Source organism: Manis javanica, chromosome 3 (assembly GCF_040802235.1).
Source record: "Manis javanica isolate MJ-LG chromosome 3, MJ_LKY, whole genome shotgun sequence".
Lineage (NCBI taxonomy): Eukaryota > Metazoa > Chordata > Mammalia > Pholidota > Manidae > Manis > Manis javanica.
Genome location: NC_133158.1, coordinates 137,331,093 through 137,352,965, shown reverse-complemented (window position 1 = coordinate 137,352,965; position 21,873 = coordinate 137,331,093). Strand labels below are relative to the sequence as shown.

The 21,873-nt window shown below is 40.2% G+C and overlaps 1 protein-coding gene across 1 annotated transcript in view; it reads right to left on the bottom strand.

The window, feature by feature from the left end:
- The window catches only part of WDR49 (WD repeat domain 49), a 144,430-nt gene extending 125,792 nt beyond the window's left edge, over positions 1-18,638 (bottom strand). The window contains exon 1 of the mRNA XM_073230429.1: positions 17,977-18,638. Coding sequence (XP_073086530.1) covers positions 17,977-18,141 — 165 coding nt within the window. The 5' untranslated portion in view covers positions 18,142-18,638. The remainder of the gene's footprint in view (positions 1-17,976) is intronic.
- Between the last annotated feature and the right edge of the window lie 3,235 nt (positions 18,639-21,873).

Sequence of the window (21,873 nt, the reverse complement as noted above, 5' to 3'; positions counted from 1 at the left end):
ATGTACAATATCAATCAAGAAAGAAAACAGTTCAAGCTGCCCTAAAAGAGAGAAGAATTTGGTATTTATTTTTATTGATTCAGCTTTGTTGTTTTATTGACACCCAAGAAGAGAAGAGAATAGCGTCAGAAAGGGGAGGTGGACAGGATGGGAGACAGAAAGATGTCAGAGGGTGACATGCAATAAAGGCCACTGAGAAAATCCCACAGGCAATATAGCTAAAAATTAAATACATAATAGATACAGATACAGTTTTTTTTTTTAACGCTTACTACCATTTAATGAACCTCCCTCCCTGTGACTTCAAACCTCCAGGATACAGCCCTCCACATACACACACACCCTTAATCTCCTCCTTAGCTCTAGAGTTGAGGACTTTGGCCTTCACCACAACAGGCTGTCTGGGGAGTGTCCCTTCTCCAGAACCTTTATGGTCATCTGATCACACCACATCAATGATGGCAGTAGCTGCAGACTTGTTTTTAGCATTTATTTACAAGCGTCTCTTCACTGAATGAGGCCTATGGTTCCTCAAGGTTGACCGTTGGGCAGAATCTCTGGTTCCTCTTTAATGGAAATACCTCAAACCACCCTTCTCAAAGGAACCTGAGTGTGTTTCTTGAAGCTGTTCTGTGGTGATGCACATCACCAGCACTGTCCCCAGCGTCGCCCCCACTGCACCCTGGTGTCCTGCGCTCACTGGTGACGCACAGTCCAGCACTGTCCCTGGGCCCCCGGTGTCCTGAGCTTACTGGTGACGCATGGCCCAGCACTGTCCCTGGCCCCCCTGTGTCCTGTGCCTACTAATGTGCTCTGGTCCTTCCTGCTGTGGCCCTGAAGTGCCCATCTAAGTCTTCCTCAGTTTGGATAGCATGTCGGTCATGGAGATGAAAGAGGAGGTTTGAATCTTTTCAGAATTAAAATTTGGGGGAAAAAAACATTCAGAGGACCCTGCTATCTTATATGAGAAAGAAGAGGAATTTTAAAATATACACATGGACACATACACAATGTGTATTTAAAAAACAAAGCCACATGAAAGAAAATTCAGCAGCTAATGAAAAAGTTTATAAGGGACAAGAGGATGATGAGAAAAGGATAGGGAGGAGAGTAAGATTTTTCTAAGTATACATTTTTAAACAGTTTTGACTCTTTAACTTTAAATGTTTCAATAATCTATGAAATGAAATTCAAACAAGGATTTTCTTAAAATCTAAAATTTAACTCATACTAACAAGCTGGCAACATAACTAAATAGTGAAAGAAATTAAGTTGTGTAACCTTCTTTCAGTCTGGTTTTCTGATAACAGATCCTTAGTGAAATATAATGTAAATTAACAAAACCTGAAAGAAATCTTGAATTTGAATTTTTTTCTTTAGATTAGTACTGATATAATAATTCTGAAACTACTTTGTATGTATTGTGGAATAGAGCATATGAGTAAATATGTTGATGCTACTGAAATAAAGGTTCAAAATGTGAGAGAACAAAAATACAGGTAGTACAAATATGGAATGGCAGAGGATGGGGAAGAACCATGTGGTGCTGGAATTGAACTCAGGGTATTAGTATTAGTTCAATATTTTAAAAATACAGATAGATGATAGACAGGTATCAACATAGATAGGAATGTTCTAGCTCTGTCAACTGAAAGAGCTTAGAAGCTGACACTCAATAGCAATGAGCACACTACTACCCCATTCTGTTTTCCTGAATACCATTCTCCAGTACAAGGAGATGGGGTCGCTAGGGAAATGACTGATCTGGGTAGGAATATCCTCGTATGCCAGAAAGCAAGAACATGATAACAGATTGACCAAAACATGTCAAAAGGATGCAGGAGCTGGCTTGAAGGGGCTCGCACTGGCCAAATTTGGGACAATTTCAGTATCAGAAAGAATAAATAGATAATAATACATTGAGTAGAATACATTAATCCATGAGTCTGTAGTAATATTCAAGATACAGAGAGAGAGAGAATGAGAGGGAGAGAAAGAGGAGTGTGAAAGAATAAGCTTCTTTCTTACAGAAGAATGCTGTATGGAAAATAAATGGGCATCAATAGCATTTAAAGTCACCATTTAAATGTCACTCAAATTTCCTGGGTATGATCATTTCATTATGGGTATTTAAAAGAATGCTCTTGCTGCTAGGAGATAGATTTTGAGCTAACTATTGGTAAAATATCAGGGGCTCTCTTGTCCCCTCCTGGCTTGTGCTCTAAATAAAGAGATCTCAGAGAACATTCTCGCCCCTTCCACCACGTGAGGACACAGGAAGTAGTCTGCAGGCTAGAGGAGGGTCGTCACTCAACTATGCTGGCACCCTGGTCTTAGACTTCCCATCTCCATACCTATGAGAAATTTATGTTGTTTATAAGCTACCCAGTCTGTGGTATTTTGTTATAGCTGCCTCAAAAGGCTAAGATACCATGCATATATGGAGAGAAAGAAAGATAAAATAAATGTAGCCAAATGTTAATTACTGTCAAATCTGGATAGACAGGGTATGAGTGTATGCTGTACTCATCTTTCTACTTACAATATTTCTGTAAGTTGGACATTTTTCAAAATGAAAAGTTCAGGGTGAGAAAATGTACATTTCTCCTCCTGTATTCCTTAATTCAGTATATGTTACTACCTTAATATAACCAACTGATAACAGGTTCTGTGCATTACAGCTTCTGAATCTCTCCACTGGCAGGCCTTTGTACCAGCCTCCTGGGTGCCTCCCCTACTTGCCCTCTGGCCTGCTCACACCACCAGCTCTTTCCACCCTAAACCATTCTCAAAAAATACAACCCTAAAGATCACTTCCAAAATACCAATCCCATCATGTCACTTCCAGGACTGCACATGTCAGTGGCTTCCTACAGCCCTCAAAATAAATGTCAGTCTCAACATGGCTTCCTAAGGCCCTCCAGACAATTCTGGCTTGGTACCCCAGCCTCATCTTATATCTTTCTCTCCTGTTGCAGCTTCCTGCAACTAGATGCCTGAAAGCACCATACTACTTCTGGGCAACCAAATGTGGCACTTTGTATCCTCTTTCTAGAAAACTTTTCCTCCAACCCCATTTACCTGCTTGAGTGATACCTCCCCTTAGATGGAAGCTTGGATATTACTGCTTCCAGGAAGCCTTCCCAGAATCCCCTCCCCAGTGAGGGTCATGAGCCCCCCCACCCACTTTGTTCTTTCTTCAGAGCACTGAATGATCACAGAGTAACTGAGAGGTTAGTTGTTTAGTATATCCTCCATGAGGGAGGGTCTGGGTCTAAGTGGTTATCAACTTCTACACACAGACATTCAACAAATAACTGTTGTGAGAATTAGTAAATGAATGAATAAATTGTGAATATTCTCTTTTATACTGTAGAAGAAATGATCATTTGTTTAACAATAAGAGCAAGTTTGGAGAGAAAGTCAAGTTATAGAATAAACCATGTAAATAAAACTGCGAAAGTAGAAATAAGTTGGAGTCAAATTTAGAGTTTTTGACTAAGAAAAGAGATAAAAATGGGTACCATCACTTTGAGTACAGCATACACTCATACCCTGTCTATCCTGAGTTGGGCTCTGCCAACAACTGAGGTGGACCTGGACAAATCCCTTCTTTTGGATTTCTGACTCCTCACCTATAAAATGAAGGCAATAAAATCCCTTTCCATAGACTCTCTCGATTCTAAACTCAATGAAAAATTGATGGAGAATTGCTACATAGCAGAAGGACAAATTATCTATAAAAGGCACTGCTTTTAATTTCAGCATTCTTTAAATTCAGCATCATTTGACATTTATTTAGTACCACAGAGTTTTTAGGTTATTAAGTTATACTGACATTTTAATAACATTTATCTTTGTACTGAATTATGGAATAGATAAGGTGCTCACAGAGCAATCTGCTGTACCTGACCCTGCTACAAGCACAATTCTGTTTTTCCATAATTGAGACCTTGACACACACACAAATACACACGTTTTTCATTTTAGAATATGGTTGTGCACTGTTCTGCAATTTTCTTTTTTTAACTCAACAGTAAATCTTGGCAATTATATATGGCCTCCCTGTTGTTTTTAATAGCTGAGTAGTAGGAGTATACCATAATTTCTTTATCCATTAAATTATTGATGAACATTTGGGCTGTTTTAAATACTCATTGTTATTGACAATATTACAATATTTTTTCTGCACATGTCATATATTTAGAATTAACTTATTTATAATTTTAGCTTGTAGAATTGGAATTGTTGGCTCAAAATGGAACATTTGAAACATTTTACACTTAATATACTCCAAAAACTGCATACTAAAAAAAGTTTTGACAATTTACAATCGTTGTAATAGTGTCCATTTCCCTGATTCTTTGCCAACAGTGGATATTGATCTTTTCATCTTTGCCAAGCTGAAAAATAAAAAAGGATGTCTTTTTAAAATTTGTTTCCAATCAATCTCCTAAATGGGTTTAAGAATCTTTTCACATGATCAGCAGCTACTTGTGTGGCACTCTTCCATGAATGCATCAAATAGGATAATATATGTAAATATATTAGATGTAACATAAAGCTATATGTGTTGTACATGTGCATATGTGGATAGATATGAATATAAAATATATGGGAAAGATGCAATATTAGAATAGCTGCAGTGCAAGACTCAGAGACTCCAAGAAGGGACTAGTGATTACCAAAGGGAGGGGTGTGGGAGAGTGGGTGGGGAGAGAGGGAGAAGGGGATTGAGGGGTATTATGTTTAGTACACATGATGTGGGGGATCACTGGGAGAACAGTGTAGCACAGAGAAGGCACATAGTGGATCTGTGGCATCTTGCTGCACTGATAGACAGTGACTGCATTGGGGTATGGGTGGGGACTTGATAATATGGGTAAATGTAGTAACCACATTGTTTTTTAATGTGAAATGTTCATAAAAGTGTATATCAATAATACCTTAATAAAAATTTTAAAAAAAAGAATAGCTGCAGTGCAGGGGTAGAGCAGTGGCTGAGGGTGGGCCCTGGTAAGAGGGGAATTTTGATGCCGGGGTTCTTGTTTGTGGAGTCAAAGAATGAACTTAACGAACAGTCAAGGTAGAAGAGCCAGTGAGAGGCTTTTATTGAGAGATACAGTAAGAGGACAGAGCTCCTGGCTCATGCCAGGAGGGGACAAGAGAGCCCAGGGTGGTGCATTGTCTAGGGAATTTATAGGCAGTTGAGGATCTTTGGTAATTGAGGGCTAAGGGTGTGGACTTGTACCACCTGCCCTGCCCTCAAAGTGGGCTAGGTTGTTGCCTGTTTGCTAGGGCTGTTTACAGTGAAGTCACAGGTTATGCTGAGATACCCTTGCAGAACACTCAAACATTCCAGGCCAAGTTGCTCCTGACCTTTTGACCTTTAACAGACCTCACTGAAGATGTCTATATTCCTAGTCTGGTATCTTTACCCTAGAGAGTTAGTGTGACCTTGACTTTGCATAATACTGAGCACAGAGTTTCGATAGGGACTTTACATTGTTACATTGCTTTGACTGTAAATATGTTGCCTTGCTTTTTCCGGAGGCCCTCACCCTACTCTGTCTAAGGCCATGGTCCCTGTCTCAACTTCATGGGTACCTGCGAAGCAGCAGAGGACAGCAGTGCCCCTGGTAGTCCTCAGCAGGGAATGCTGGAGCCCAGAGAATCCTATCCAGAAAATGGTGGTAAGAGAGGAGGAAGGAAGAAAAGGCCCCGAGGCTCTTGGGCCTGAGCCAGGGTGAGGCAGAGGCTTAGGGAGTGTCAGAAATCACCAAGGACAATTCAGAGGCTTCCTCTCTCTAGCAGAAAAGTTGGTGGGGGTCATGTGTCATCACCGGGTGAGCTAAACTTGGCAAGATGTGACAAATGTGAGGTCCAAGGGGCACAGATAACACTTCTTCAGTTGTCTGTTTTTTACAGTCTTCTTTTTGAATTCTCAGGAAATGTGGAAAAGTAGTCTGTGCCTGGGAGCCAAGATGGTGGCATGAGTAGGACAGTGGAAATCTCCTCCCAAAATCATATATATTTTTGAAAACACAACAAATACAACTATTCCTAAAAGAGAGTCCAGAAGACACAGGACAATAGCCAGACTACAACCACACCTGTGAGAACTCAGTGCGTCGTGAAGGGGGTAAGATACAAGCTGTGGCCCTGCGGGACCCAAGCACCCCTCACCCCAGCTCCCAGTAGGAGGAGAGGAGTCAGAGCAGGGAGAGAGAGGGAGTCCAGGACTGCTAAACACCCAGCCCTAGCCATCCAGACCAGAGCACAGACACACAGTGCAAGGTGTGCTAGATACTAGGGAAACGGGACAGTAAAACCTGTGAACAGGTCCCTGCAGCTGGCACCCCTGGGACAAAGAAAAGCGAGTGCTTTTTGAAAGTCTTAAAGGGACAGAGACCCCACAGCTGGACGGAAGCATCCCAGGACACTTAGCCTAGCAGCTGGGAATCCCAGGGAACTCTGGGCACCCTAAACCCCTGGGCAGCAGTGCAGTTCAGAGGCCATTCACAGAGATAAACAGCCTCCCGCCCGCTCCCTGTCCAATGCAGCTCTGCCATATTGGAATAGCAGCCCGAGGCTGGCTACGCCCACAGCAACAGCAGAGATAAACTCCTCAGTGGCCAGGCAAGAATCAGAGGCACCATCTGTGCACATCTGCCCAGCACAAGCTGCTAGAGGTTGTTCTTCTCCCAGGAGAGGAAGGTCACAAACCAGCAAGAAGGGACATTCTCCCAGCCCACACATGCACCAGCTCTGCACAAATACCTCTATTGACATGAAAAGGCAGAAGAATTTGATACAAACCAAAATCACAGAGTCAATCCCTGAGAAGGAGATAGACCTAACCAATCTTCCTGAAAAAGAATTCAAAATAAAGGTCATAACCATGCTGATGGAGCTGCAGAGAAATATGTAAGAGCTAAGGGATGACATCTGGAGGGAGATTACAGAAATGAAACAATCTCTGGAAGGATTTATAAGCAGAATGGATAAGATGCAAGAGGCCATTGATTGAATAGAAACCAGAGAACAGGAACACATAGAAGCTGATGCAGAGAGACATAAAAACATCTCAGGAAGGAAACAATATTAAAATAACTGTGTGACCAATCCAAAAGGAACAATATCTGCATTATAAGGGTACCAGAAGAAGAGAGAGAGAAAAAGGGACAGAAAGTATCTTTGAAGAAATAATGGATGAAAACTTCTCCAAACTGGAGGAGGAAATAATCAATAAGACTACGGAAGTACACAGAACTTCCAACAGAAGGGACCCAAGAGGACAACACCAAGACACATAATAATTACAATGGCAAATATCAAGGACAAGGAGAGTTTTAAAGGCAGCTAGAGAGAGGAAAAAGGTCACCTACAAAGGAAAACCCATCAGGCTATCATCAGATTTCTCAACAGAAACCTTACAGGCCAGAAGAGAATTGCATGATATATTTAATGCAATGAAACAGAAGGGCCTTGAACCTAGAATACTGTGTCCAGCATGATTATCATTTAAATACAAAGGAGTGATTAAACAATTTCCAGAAAAGCAAAAGTTGAGGGAATTTGCCTCCCACAAACCACCTCTACAGGGTATTTTAGAGGGACTGCTCTAGATGGGGGCACTCCTAAGACTAAATAGATATCACCAGAGAAAATAAAATCACAGCAAAGAAAGCAGAAAACCAACTACTAAGTAAAGGCAAAAAATAAAATCTACTACAAGCAGTTAAAGGAAAGACAAAAGAGCACAAAATAAGACACCCAACATATAAAGAATGGAGGAGGATGAATAAGAAGGGAGAGAAATAAAGAATCTCCAGACAGAGTTTATAATAGCTCAATAAGTGAGTTAAGTTAGACAGTAAGATACTAAAGAAGCTAACCTTGAACCTTTGGTAACCACGAAATTAAAGCCTGCAATGGCAATAAGTACATATCTTACAATAATAACCCTAAATGTAAATGGACTGAAAGCACCAATCAAAAGACACAGAGTAAAAAAATGGATTAAAAAAAAAGACCCATCTATATGCTGCTTACAAGAAACTCACCTCAAACCCAAAGACATGCACAGACTAAAAGTCAAGGGATGGAAAAAGATATTTCATGCAAACAATAGGGAGAAAAAAGCAGGTGTTGTAATACTAGTATCAGACAAAATAAACTTCAAAACAAAGAAAGTAACAAGAAGGAGATTACATAATGATAAGGGGCTCAGTCCAACGAGAGGATATAACCATTATAAATATATGTGCACCCAACACAGGAGCACCAGCATATGTGAAACAAATACTAACAGAACTAAAGGAGGAAATAGAAGGCAATGCATTCATTTTAGGAGACTTCAACACACCACTCACTCCAAAGGATAGATCCAACAGACAGAAAATAAGTAAGGAAATGGAGGCACTGAACAACACACTAGAACAGATGGACCTAATAGACATCTATAGAACTCTACACCCAAAAGCAACAGGATACACATTGTTCTCAAGTGCACATGGAACATTCTCCAGAATAGACCACATACTAGGCCACAAAAAGAGCCTCAGTAAATTCAAAAAGATTGAAATCTTATCAACCAACTTTTCAGACCACAAAGGTATAAAACTAGAAATAAATTTACCAAGAAAGCAAAAAGGCTCACAAACACATGGAGGCTTAACAACACGCTTCTAAATAGTCAATGGATCAATGACCAAATTAAAATGGAGATCCAGCAATATATGGAAATAAATGACAACAACACAAAGCCCCAACTTCTGTGGGATGCAGCTAAAGCAGTCTTAAGAGGAAAGTATATAGCAATCCAGGCATATTTAAAGAAGGAAGAACAAACCCAAATGAATAGTCTAATGTCACAATTATTAAAACTGGAAAAAGAAGAACAAATGAGGCCTAAAGTCAGCAGAAGGAGGGACATAATAAAGATCAGAGAAGAAATAAACAAAATTGAGAAGAATAAAACAACAGCAAAAATCAACAAAACCAAGAGCTGGTTCTTTGAGAAAATAAACAAATAGATAAGCCTCTAGCCAAACTTATTAAGAGAAAAAGAGACTCAACACAAATCAACAGAATCAGAAATGAGAATGGAATAATCACGACAGACTCCACAGAAATACAAAGAATTATTAGAGACTACTATGGAAACCTATATGCTAACAAGCTGGAAAACCTAGAAGAAATGGACAACTTCCTAGAAAAATACAACCTTCTAAGACTGACCAAGGAAGAAACACAAAATTTAAACAAACCACTTACAAGCAAAGAAATTGAAGCAGTAATCAAAAAACTACCCAAGAACAAAACCCCTGGGCCGGATGGATTTACCTCTGAATTTTATCAGACATACAGAGAAGACATAATACCCATTCTCCTTAAACTTTCCCAAAAAATAGAAGAGGAGGGAATACTCCCAAACTCTTTCTATGATGCCAACATCACTCTAATACCAAAACCAGGCAAAGACCCCATCAAAAAAGAAAACTACAGACCGATATCCCTGATGAACATAGATGCAAAAATACTCAACAAAATATTAGCAAACCGAATTCAAAAATATATCAAAACGATCATACCCCATGACCAAGTGAGATTCATCCCAGGGAAGCAAGGATGGTACAACATTCAAAAATCCATCATCATCCACCACTTAAACAAAAAGAAGGACAAAAATCACATGATCATCACCATAGATGCTGAAAAAGCATTTGACAAAATTCAACATCCATTCATGAAAAACACTCTCAGGAAAATGGGTATAGAGGGCAAGTACCTCAATATAATAAAGGCCATATACGATAAACCCACAGCTAACATCATACTGAATAGCGAGAAGCTGAAAGCTTTTCCTCGGAGATCAGGAACAAGACAGGGATGCCTACTCTCCCCATTGTTATTTAACATAGTACTGGAGGTCCTAGCCAAGGCAATCAGACAAAACAAAAAAAATACAAGGAATCCAGATTGGTAAAGAAGAAGTCAAACTGTCACTATTTGCAGATGACATGATATTGTACATAAAAAACCCTAAAGATTCCACTCCAAAACTACTAGAAATGATATCGGAATACAGCAAAGTTGAAGGATACAAAATTAACACACAGAAATCTGTGGCTTCCCTATACACTAACAATGAACCAATAGAAAGAGAAATCAGAAAAACAATTCCATTCACAATTGCATCAAAAAGAATAAAATACCTAGGAATAAACCTAACCAAAGAAGTGAAAGACCTATACCCTGAAAACTATAAGACACTCTTAAGAGAAATTAAAGAGGACACTAATAAATGGAAACTCATCCCATGCTCTTGGCTAGGGAGAATTAATATTCTCAAAATGGCCATCCTGCCCAAAGTAATATACAGATTTGATGCAATCCCTATCAAATTACCAACAACATTCTTCAACAAACTGGAACAAATAGTTCAAAAATTCATATGGAAACACCAAAGACCCCGAACAACCAAAACAATCCTGACAAGGAAGAATAAAGTAGGGGGGGATCTCACTCCCCAACTTCAAGCTCTACTACAAAGCCATAGTAATCAAGACAATTTGGTACTGGCACAAGAACAGAGCCTCAGAGCAGTGGAACAGATTAGAGACTTCAGACATTAACCCAAACATATATGGTCAATTAATATTCTATTAAGGAGCCATGGACACCCAATGGTGAAATGACAGTCTCTTCAACAGATGGTGCTGGCAAAACTGGACAGGTACCTGTAAGAGAATGAAACTGGATCACTGTCTAACCCCATACACAAAAGTAAATTCAAAATGGATCAAAGACCTGAATGTAAGTCATGAAACCATAAAACTCTTAGAAAAAAACATAGACAAAAATCTCTTGGACATAAACTTGAGCAACTTCTTTATGAACGTATCTCCCCAGTCAAGGGACACAAAAGCAAAAATGAACAAGTGGGACTATATCAAGCTGAAAAGCTTCTGTACAGCAAAGGACACCATCACTAAAACAAACAGGTATCCTACAGTATGGGAGAATATATTTAAAAATGACAGATCTGATAAAGAGTTGACATCCAAAATATATAAAGAGTTCAGGCACCTCAACAAACAAAAAGCAAATAATCCAATTAAAAAATGGGCAGAGGAGCTGAACAGACAGTTCTCCAAAGAAGAAATTCAGATGGCCAATAGACACATGAAAAGATGCTCCACATTGCTAGCCACCAGAGAAATGCAAATTAAAACCACAATGAGATATCATCTCACACCAGTAAGGATTGCCACCATCCAAAAGACAAACAACAAATGTTGGCGAGCTTGTGGAGAAAGGGGAACCCTCCTACACTGCTGGTGGGAATGTAAATTAGTTCAACCATTGTGGAAAGCAGTAAGGAGGTTCCTCAAAATAATCAAAATAGACATACCATTTGATCCAGGAATTCCACTTCTAGGAATTTACCATGAGAATGCAGCAGTCCAGTTTGAAAAAGACAGATGCACCCCTATGTTTATCACAGCACTATTTAGAATAGCCAAGAAATGGAAGCAACTTAAGTGTTCATCAGTAGATGAATGGATAAAGAAGATGTGGTACATATACACAGTGGAATATTACTCAGCCATAAAAAGAAAACAAATCCTACCATTTGCAACAATATGGATGGAACTAGAGGGTATTATGCTCAGTGAAATAAGCCAAGTGGAGAAAGACAAATACCAAATGATTTCACTCATATGTGGAGTATAAGAACAAAGAAAAACTGAAGGAACAAAACAGCAGCAGAATCACAGAACCCAAGAATGGACTAACCAAAGGGAAAGGGACTGGGGAGAATGGGAGGGAAGGGAGGGATAAGGGTGGGCAAGAAGAAAGGGGGCATTATGATTAGCATGTATAATGTGGGGGTGGGGAGTGGGGAGGGCTGTGCAACACAAAGAAGACACATAGTGATTCTATACCATCTTACTATGCTGATGGACAGTGAGGGTTTGTTGGGGGGACTTGGTGAAGGGGGACCTTAGGAAACAATGTTTTTCATGTAACTGTAGATTAATGGTAACAAAATTTTTTTAAAAAGGACAGAAATAAAAAAAGTAGTCTGTGCCCTTGGTCCCCAGGTTTGGAGAGGGTGCTCCAGTACAAATGAACAGCAACAGGCATCTGCCTTTGCCTTCTCATCTTTAGAGTAAGTTTTGGGGTTGTCTTCTCTGCTCCAGTCCTGGCTGAAGTTCAAGGTTAAAACATTTCTTCCCCAAAAGCACCCCCATCACCGGCTCTGATCTAGATCAGTGTGTGTACACACTTGTTCTGAAAGCACCCAGAAAAACTGGTAAAGGCTTGAAGCTGTTGGAATTGTCACAAAATTCAGCCAAGACAGCCACACTCAGGAAGACCAGTGTTTCACGTGTTGACACACAGCTTTACTTGCTTGTTTTGGTGATGAATGTTTGCTAACCTCACCCATGGATTCTAGCAAGTCAAACAAAAGCTGCGAGAAATTCCTCTGTCATTTCCAACTGTGCCAACTGCGGTGGATTTGAATTTGTCTTCACACCGTTACCGAAATTGTGAGGAAGGGGAATTCTAGAGCACCACGGATTTTCTGCTGCCATCAAAAATAGGATTTTTGATGCCACTAAGGGAGTTGGGTCTAGAAATGCTCTGACCAGCTGCCTTTGTTCAGCAGGTGCTGAACTGACTGAGGCTGCTGAACGCACTCTTCACTCTACAACAGTTATAGATTCAGCTGTACCTCTTTACCTGCTCACAAGCTTCCATTGAGATGTCTTTAAAAGGGAAAAAAAAAAGGCAATGGCTTATCCTCCCTTTTCCTGCATTGATTTGATTGTAGGAGTTGTTGATTACTTGCTGATTATGCATTAATTCCAAGTTACCAGGACACTGGGCCTGTGTGCTATTAACTTAACGTGCGTCTTTGTTAATGATGTTCTTTTTCTTTTGGATTCCTGTTCCTTGGATCAACCTCCCAGAGGGAGGTTGCCTGGTGGCCGGTGGGATCCATGCCATCAACCAGCTAGGGAGCTGGCGACCCACCCCTGATGGAATTACTCAAAGGGTAATTCCATTAAGTGCTTCATTCTCTTTGTACATAAATGGGAAATAAAAATGTCTGCCCTGCCTACGCTCCAGGCTGCTGAGAGGATCCAATAACATGATACCTGCAGTAGTGCTTTATCAAATCTTACCATACTTGAAAGATACTAAACTTTTATTCATCATTTTGATCTCCACTGATTTCCAGAAAAAGTTTTAGTTCAGCTGTAACAGAAGGCACATAGATGGTTATACCATTAAAGCAAAGATAAAAGAACAAGAGTCATATAATGAGATTAGCAGATAACTATTTCAGAAAAATCTATGTTAAGAATAGTTGTGTCAGTCAAACACTAAATTTAGCTTTGAACTTCCTGGAAGTTAAGGCAAAACACTAAACACCTTTAGGCATGTTTTTCTCCTTAATCTATGAAATGAAGCATGGTTTATTAGGAGAGATGGAAATTCTCCTTCCATTAAACTCTAAGGATTGTGGATGAAGTTGTTCTCTGGGCACACACCTGTCTACATTTTCCAGCCACCCTCATAAATGGGATCTGGGCCTGGCCCAAAGAAACTCTCCCCATGTGCTCCTTCCTGGTCTTCCCTGTGCTACTAACTTGATGCATTGCAACATGGGAAGTGGAAAATGGAAGGAGCCTGGGCACCTGAATCCCTACCTAGAGCTACCTGCCAATTAGAAATTGCTTTCTACTTTCTATGGGCAAGAAATGATACTTTAAGGCATATATATTTTACATAGTTTGTATACCTTATAAAATTAAAGATTTTTCTAATTTGGAACTTCATTGGATAACATAATATGCAGGGTTTCTAACTACTGGTTTTACCTAGAGAAACATTTTTTAAATGATCTTCATGAACTGTCTCATATTTCGTGAGAGACAAGCAAAATCTAACGGTTCTGAGAAAAGAGAATGAAACAAAGATGAGTGTTTTTATTTATGTGTTTGGTAAGGTGATGCCAGGATTAGAAAAGAAAGCAGCAAGAGGCAAGAACAGCTTTGGAAAATGAGACATCTCAGGAGGCCTTTCCATTTGGGTAACTTATAGTGAGGACACACTGGGCTATGAGAGGCCAAGAGAAGACTGCATGAAGTAGACAAGGTAGAACCAGCCCTTGGGTCTGGGCCCACAACCTGGGCCACAATGAATATGCCAGGGGATGATACACAGACCGAGCTGCTGAGAGACGGAGGTCAGGACCAAACTCAGTGAGTCCAGAATATAGGCGAACCATAGTCTCAGGCACCCAGGACCAAAATGCAGAATGTCCTGGCATGCAGCAGTCAACAATGGAGAATTCAAGGAAAGGAATACTCAGAGATCTACACAGTCACACTCAATATATATGAAATTTCAATGGGGCTTTTCCAAAATTCCATTTTCCTTGGACCATAATTTCTACTTCTCAGAATTCCTATAAAATCAGCAAACTACAGCCATCCTTCCTCACACAATAGCTGGCTTTTGAAGGATCTCAGAAAATGTAAAATATGGTTGACATGGAAATAATGTGAATATCCAGAGACCATGTTATTTCTCTAAGTACTGCAAATGCTACAGAAAGTTTGAGTAACAACCATTTTATAATTCTATGAATAAAACAAGCTTCATTCCCTTCAGGCTGACATATTGCTTTCTGGACAGCATCACTTGAAAGAAAATGAAATCCACAAGCTACTTTTCCAGTACTTCTATCCAGGTAATGTCTTTGTTCCAAAGAAGAGGATCAAGACATCAATTAAAATATTCTGCATGCTAACAAATTATGAAATAGGAGATGAAAAGATAATGCCTTTGTACTTTTCTATGTGGATTTCTGTCTTTGCAACTCTTACTTCTTCCATTTACTACCAAAACTAAAAAGAAAATAGAAGCATAGTTGTGTTACTCAAGGTTTAATTTCCTTTAGAAAGTGTGTGAGTTAGAATCAAGAGAATGTTAGAGGCAATGTGGTTCAATGTCTACTCACTGAATATGTAATACCTACATTAATTGAGCACTTACTTTGTGTCAAGCACTCTTCCAAGTGCTTTCCAGGTAATATCTCATTTAATAATCACAACCCTTTCATTTCCACTGTAGAAATAAAGGAAACTGAGGCCCAGAATGGTTTAGTGATTTGCACAAACTCACATTATAAGTGGCACAACTGTGATTCAAATCCATGAAGTCTGATTCCTAGCTCTTAAGCACTGATTCTGACTAACATCATAGAAAAACTATAGGCATTACTTACTTTATTCCTAAATGTCACTGCTAAGATTTATATGGTATGTAATACTTCATTTGAAAATACATGAGAAATACTCACTATAGAATTCAAAGACTAAATTTCCATTTTTCAATTAAGCATTGCCACTACTATTTAAGGAGATGGACTTGACTAATATCTGACAACTCTTTGGCGCCTAACAAACAATCCATGTACAAAGAAAAAAAAACAGGAGATAAAGGGATCTAGTGCCAGAGTCTTAGCACTTCGAAGAGCTTGTGTTTAGTGACTGGACTACAAATCACTGCTTTTAAAGTTCTGTGTTATAATATATAGTGACTAGGGGCAATTTTTCCTTTTGCAGCAATCTATACCTGTGCCCTGAGGGCCCAGCATTCATGACAGCTGGACTGGACTCCACTGAAGTCATTTAGTGTGTCCTTCCTCTCTAGGCATCCATGCTATGTTTAGAAATTTTTTGTATCAAGGGCTTAACTTCTAGTCTTGGTTACACATTTATCATTGGACTGTTCCATCCTGTGTCTGTTGAGTCTGTTAAAAAAAAAAAGGGTGGACTTCATTCTTTTCTTGAAAGTATGTCTGCAAAGCTCAATTTCTTTTTTAAAAACTGTCATTAGATTCTCTCTGTTCACACAACCTCTGAATTACTATCTCTTTCCACTTTGAGCTATCAGTAGTCTGACTTTTCCAACAGGCAATTTCAAAATAAGTGATCCAGTCTTTGAAACATTTAAAGTAAAAGAAAAAACAAAAACTCAAAATTGAATTGTCCTGTTTCCATTGGGTTCCTTCCAGACTAATCAGTGTTTGAAAAGAACACCCACCCCCAACCTTCTGTAGCAGTTTCACTCCCTAACACATCCACTTTTCAATGTTGACTCTCCTAATAGACCCTAGCATTCAAATTCTGTGTGCTCTCAGCACAACAAAACTGCCACGCTTCTGTTCATTCCAGAGTTGAGGCTGTTATAATCTGTTGGTACAGTTTTCTGAGTGTCCTCAAGCTGTCAAAATGTTTGCTGTGTCTATCAAAATACGCCAAATTCATTTGGGGCATTGGACATGAACAGCATTAAAACCTTTCAGACAAATGGAGTTGGATGAATAGCAAATATATGAAGATTAAAATGAGGAGAGTGTAGGGCAAAGCTTGTCTGAGTTACTAAATATGATAGATTATATCATGAAGAAATGGTTGATAATTGGGATGTTAATTTATCAATACAGGTAGAATCTACCTTGTTATACAAAACAGGTTACAGCAGAGTTTTTCATCAGTTAGATTTTTTGGATAGCTAAAGATTAAAATCTGTGCCAACTGCAGGCCAATATAATTGTTAAGATTCCATCATGATTTATTAATTTCAAAGTGGTATTCTAAAATATTGCATGTCTGTTTCAAATTAATATGGATACTCCCAGAGGCCTCCAGAGGACCTTCTAAAGCCCTGAGAGCAGCTCTTAGCAAACATAATGAAGTAGAAAGGATGGAGGCTCATGTCTACCTAAATCCCACAGCACAGACGGGCGCTTCTTTTTATCCACATGAGTGTAAGATAAATTTTAGCTAAAATAAGCAGGCGAAGAGAGGCAACAAAGGGCCAGGTAGTTTATTTGAGTGCAACTCCTGGGTGATATTCCATAGTCTGGGTATTACTGGCCGGGGAAGTCACACCCGGTCAGGGAGGTGGGGGCTTATAAGAGATTAGGAGGGGGAGGAGTGGGCAAGCTATCCTAGGGGGCGTGGAGAGGTATGACTGGCTAAAGGTGACATAATACACAACTAGAAACTTTTTTTCCTTCCAAGAGGGAGGAGGCTGACATCTGGTCTTAGCTGGCACATCAGAAGGATGGAATTCAGGAAGAGCTGTCCCCTTTCCATATAAGGCACAGACCTTGGGGTCTGGTCTGGTCTCCCTCTATGGCATCTCTCTGTTCTGTTTGCATGTCCTTGTTTTTCCTTCCTCCAGCCTAACAGTGAGAAACTAAAAATCATTTCGATGTATGCGGTTCATTACACATAGCTACAGAATTTCAAATTAATTAAGGAGTAAATTATTCATTTATGCTTACAATTCCTTAGGTTTATTTTATGCATAGAATTAAAATGAAAACTTTAAATTTGGTTTTTATTGGCATTGCTCCAGCATTTACAGAGTGGAAAACTGGTCCCTCACGCAGATATGGGGACAACGAAATTCCAAAATCAGCTTTGAAAAGGAGCGTGTCCCTTGGGGTGAGGCAGGGGAGAATTTTTGCAAATTGGAGACACATAGTTGCATTTTCGGAGTCCTACTGCCTTGTTACGTGCTAGGACAGATCTTACTAGGAGTCATCTCAGAGATCTGGCTTTCCCCTCTTACCACCATAACTTGGCTTTTCAAAAATATGTGGATTTCTAGGAAAGATTTTGTTCAAGAAATAACTCTCCTTCCTGACAGTAATGATACTCAATGGCAGGAACTTCAAACAAAATAATATTGCTCAGCCTGAAGAACTGAGGGATAAAATTACTCTGGTGTTAAATACAAGCCTGACCATTTCCTTTCAATTCCCTACTTTAATCATTAAATATATAAACAGATATAAGAGGAAAATATCTCTGTTTCATCCTAGTCTGCTTCATGAACAACTCAAACTCTCCAGTAAACAAGATGAACTCTTACCTCAAAGGCCCTCTGTATTTTGACAAAGTCACTCACACTGAGTTGGTTCTCCAGCAGGGCTGGGCAGTGGGCTTCCTCGGGTCTTGCAACTTCTGTTTCCTGCAGGCTGGTTGGCCCAGGCTGTGACCTCTTGTTCCCTTCAAGTGCACCACCCTGGCAACTCATGGCTTCCCCTCTTTTTAGCAACCTTCAACTATTTCTACTCTTTGTTTTTTTGGGTTTTTTTTTTTCATTCAACAGGTGCCTTTGAAAAGAATCCCAATTTAGCAATAGAATTCAAAATGAAAGTACATTTCAGGCATGCAATTAGGAGGCAAAATGCTCAAGCTGAGAGGTAAGGAATGAAAGCCCTTAACCCACACTTCTTTAATTCCACAATTTGTTTTCAAAATCTGCATTTGAAAACACCCTCTCCTCACACTCCGTTTACCTGGCCTGATTAGAAATGTGTAATGCTTCCCCCATGTTTATAGCAACTGACACCGAAGGCAGCTTCTAATCCTCACTTTAAATGCATTAGAAAAGAAGCTTCTCAAACTCTCTCTGGCTAACCTTGTTTCTATTAACTAGTTGAGGTTGTTAATTCCATTTTCTTATGTGGAGGCGTTAGGTGACTCAGCTGCAAGGTTTCCTCCGTCCCAATGAAGTGCTTGCCTCTGAAGGCCACCTTCCCAGCAATGTGGAGTTGTTTGTTTCATCTGTGCCTGCTGCCTTTGTACGTTTCCTGGCAACCAGCCTAAAGCTTTTCCTTCCCTGTCCTCCCCAACCCAATGACCGACCTGAAGGTTTGCCGACGTAAAGCTAATATCAAGGCCTTTAAAAAAGGATAGTTCAGACCATTCATTTTCTATTAAACCTCATCATCGCTGAATTATTTAAAGACAAGTTTTTTAAATATATTTTCTAGGAAACATGTTGTGTATTATGAAACAATATGATTAAACAAAGAAAAGGCATGGCATTCTAGAATTTTATGTTTTCTACGTAAGAAGCGTTTTATTTTTATTTAGTAACTCATTCCTTATCCTTGTTTTAGTTTCTATGTATATAAATGTGGATGGTTTAAGAAAGGTTTTCAAATCATTGACACTCTGCAGGAATAAACACAGCATAACATAATATGATAAAGCAACTTAGAGAGCCACCGCTGTTCAACTCACGGTAATGAAAAGGAGAGATGAGACAGCTGCTATTTTAAGTATTAGGTGCCCAACATCCACTCAACACTTTGCATTCTTACCTTATTCATGCTTTGCAACAGCCCTACAAGGCCGACAAGATCACTACCCCCACTTTACAGATGAAGAGGTATAGAAAATGCCAGAAGGCACACATCTAGTAAGGTGTGAAATAGGGCAGAATGGCTCTGGAACTTCGGCTGCACCACAGATGGGTGCCCTCTCTGCACCTTAGTTTCACCTCTGTAAAACTGAAAAGTCTCACTAGATATTCTCTAAGCCTCTTTCAGCTCTTTGATACTGTGAGTTGGTGCTCACAAGGCACATGGTGATACTGTTGCGGGGCAGCTGCGTCTGGGGTCTCTCCCTGAGCACTAGGTGAGCCACTAGGAGGAGCCTCAACCTGGACAGGGGAGGGGTCCTCACTCTGGGAGAGAAGGAATTCTCAAACAGGTCATGCCCGTGTAGGTAAGGAAAGAATTCATTAAGGCAAGAGCAGCAGGGAATGGCGGCTGCCCTGCAGGCGGCAGAGAACAGGAAAGTGCAGAGGGAAAGAGGGAAAGTTCTCGGCCCCCTACCACTCCAGGATTTGGGGGTCCCACGGAGCACAGGATGGAGTGAGATTATGTTCTGAGAACTTCCCAAATGTCTCGCCAATGGGTTTCAGCCCTAGACAAGTTCACTATGGATTCAATGAGACCAAAAAATGACAATGCAACATTCTTTGGGTGAAAGGGTTTATACCCAACTTTATTCCCACAGTGGCAGGTCAATCACTAGAATGCTGTTCCCTCAGAGTAAATTGGCCTGCAGCAAGCTGGTCTCTGCCTCTGGGCCTCTCTGCCCCTGCAGCTGTCTCAGTGTCTGTCTTTGGTGCTGCCACCACTCCAGCCTCTGCTCTGCTCTTCTGCAGCCTTGCAGCTGTGCCACTGTGTCATGTCACCCAGAGCACTGGGCAGAGCTATTGAGTCAGTAGCAATGTATTGCCCACACCTGTGTAGTGAGCTAGCCAACCAGAGCCAGGTGAGAATCCTGGCCACAGGAACTTTCACATTATACACACCAAAGAAAGGAGATTTTCAGGCAGGCTACTAAGAGCAGATCACACAGCTGCAGTTCTATCCGGGTCACCCGGGAACATGCAGGTCCAAATCTAAGCTTATGCAGCCCCTTTCTACTTATCAGGAGCAAAGCAGAGACAGAGTGAAGACCGTGAAATAGCAAAGAGACAAAATGCAATAATTTGAGCAGTGAGAATGCTTTTTTTTTAAAGTACTCACTTGAAGGAATGTGCGGATGTCCTCAGAGGGGAGGTGTGCTGAAAGTTTGGGAATTCTGTCTTTTAAGGCTTTTAAGAATGGGGCAAAGGGCTTCGGGGGTGGTTGTTGGGCATAGGCTTGACTTGTGGTCTCAAGATGCTTATCTCTGGTGAGAGACACCATGTCTCCTCTCCTCTATTGTCAGTCCTCCAGCTAATTTTGCTAAATAAACCCAACACATGGGATTTATTTATTTATTTTTTCTCCCAGGTAGTGGTTACCCTCAAGCAGTGAGGATAGTATCAGTTAAGACTGCCTGCCCTGCTATAAACTGATTACCAGAGAATATGTTAGGTAGGAATCTTACTTCTCAACTCTCTGCTTTTTAAAATGGAATCTTAGCCTTAAGACGGGGTCCCTCCTGTTCTTACTATACGGTTTATATCTCAGCATTTATCACCATAGGCAGGAAAAGTTAATCAGGATGCTTGTCCCATGTCCCTGCCCTACCTCAGTGTGCAGTGTATCCCTACAACACAGAGAAGGAAGTATCCTATAGGCATTCCTATCTGCGTTTTAGGCAAATAAATGATGTTCTATTCACGTATCCACTAATTCATCCATCTCTCTGTTCAGCATTCATTCCAAAAACCACTGACTAAGAACCTATGTATGTCAGTCCTGCCCCTAAGGGCCTTTCAGTTTTATAGGGGCAGTTACCTGTCTAGTTCATCTTTCATGCCAATCTCAACCTCTTGCTGTTTACATGCTAAACTGAGAAAGATTCTGAAGTCATACCTATGCTCAGAGGAAAAGAGTGGTATGATAGATTACAGATGTGAATCAGAGGCACAGAAGGGCGGACGGGCCATGTTTACTACAAATTTGCCTGGGCCATGTTTACTACAAATTTGCCTTTCCTGTTTAGCCCTTCATGTGAGTTAAGGAAACATTTTTAAGCCAAAATATTATAACTTCCCCTAAGTTATCTCATATAAGACCAACTTGTGTCTTCCCACTATCCTAATCAGAAAATTAATGATAGTCTGGTAAGCTGGATCATTCCCATAAATGTTTGTTAAATGTTTTATGGTGATATTCTAGTATGTTGGGCCTAGTTCAGTAACAGACACTAATGAGAGAAGGAAGAAGAAAGAGAAAAAAACATTGTCTGAAGCTTCAAAGTACATGTCCCATTGGCTAATGATGCACAATTCTCTCGTTATTCTAGGCCAGTCATATGGCCTGGCCTACTGGCTTCCACAAAGATGCAGCTCTGTTTTTATCAGTCAGAACAGGAAGGTATAATGAGCAGCTAATAAATGACTATAGAAGTTAATCAACTGATGCAGTTTTCTTCCTGTAAAATTATGGCATTAGAAATAATTCTTGACTGTAAAGCCTTAAATGATTTTCACCTTCTTTGTAACTGTATGGTTAATTTTCAGGTTAAACCTCCA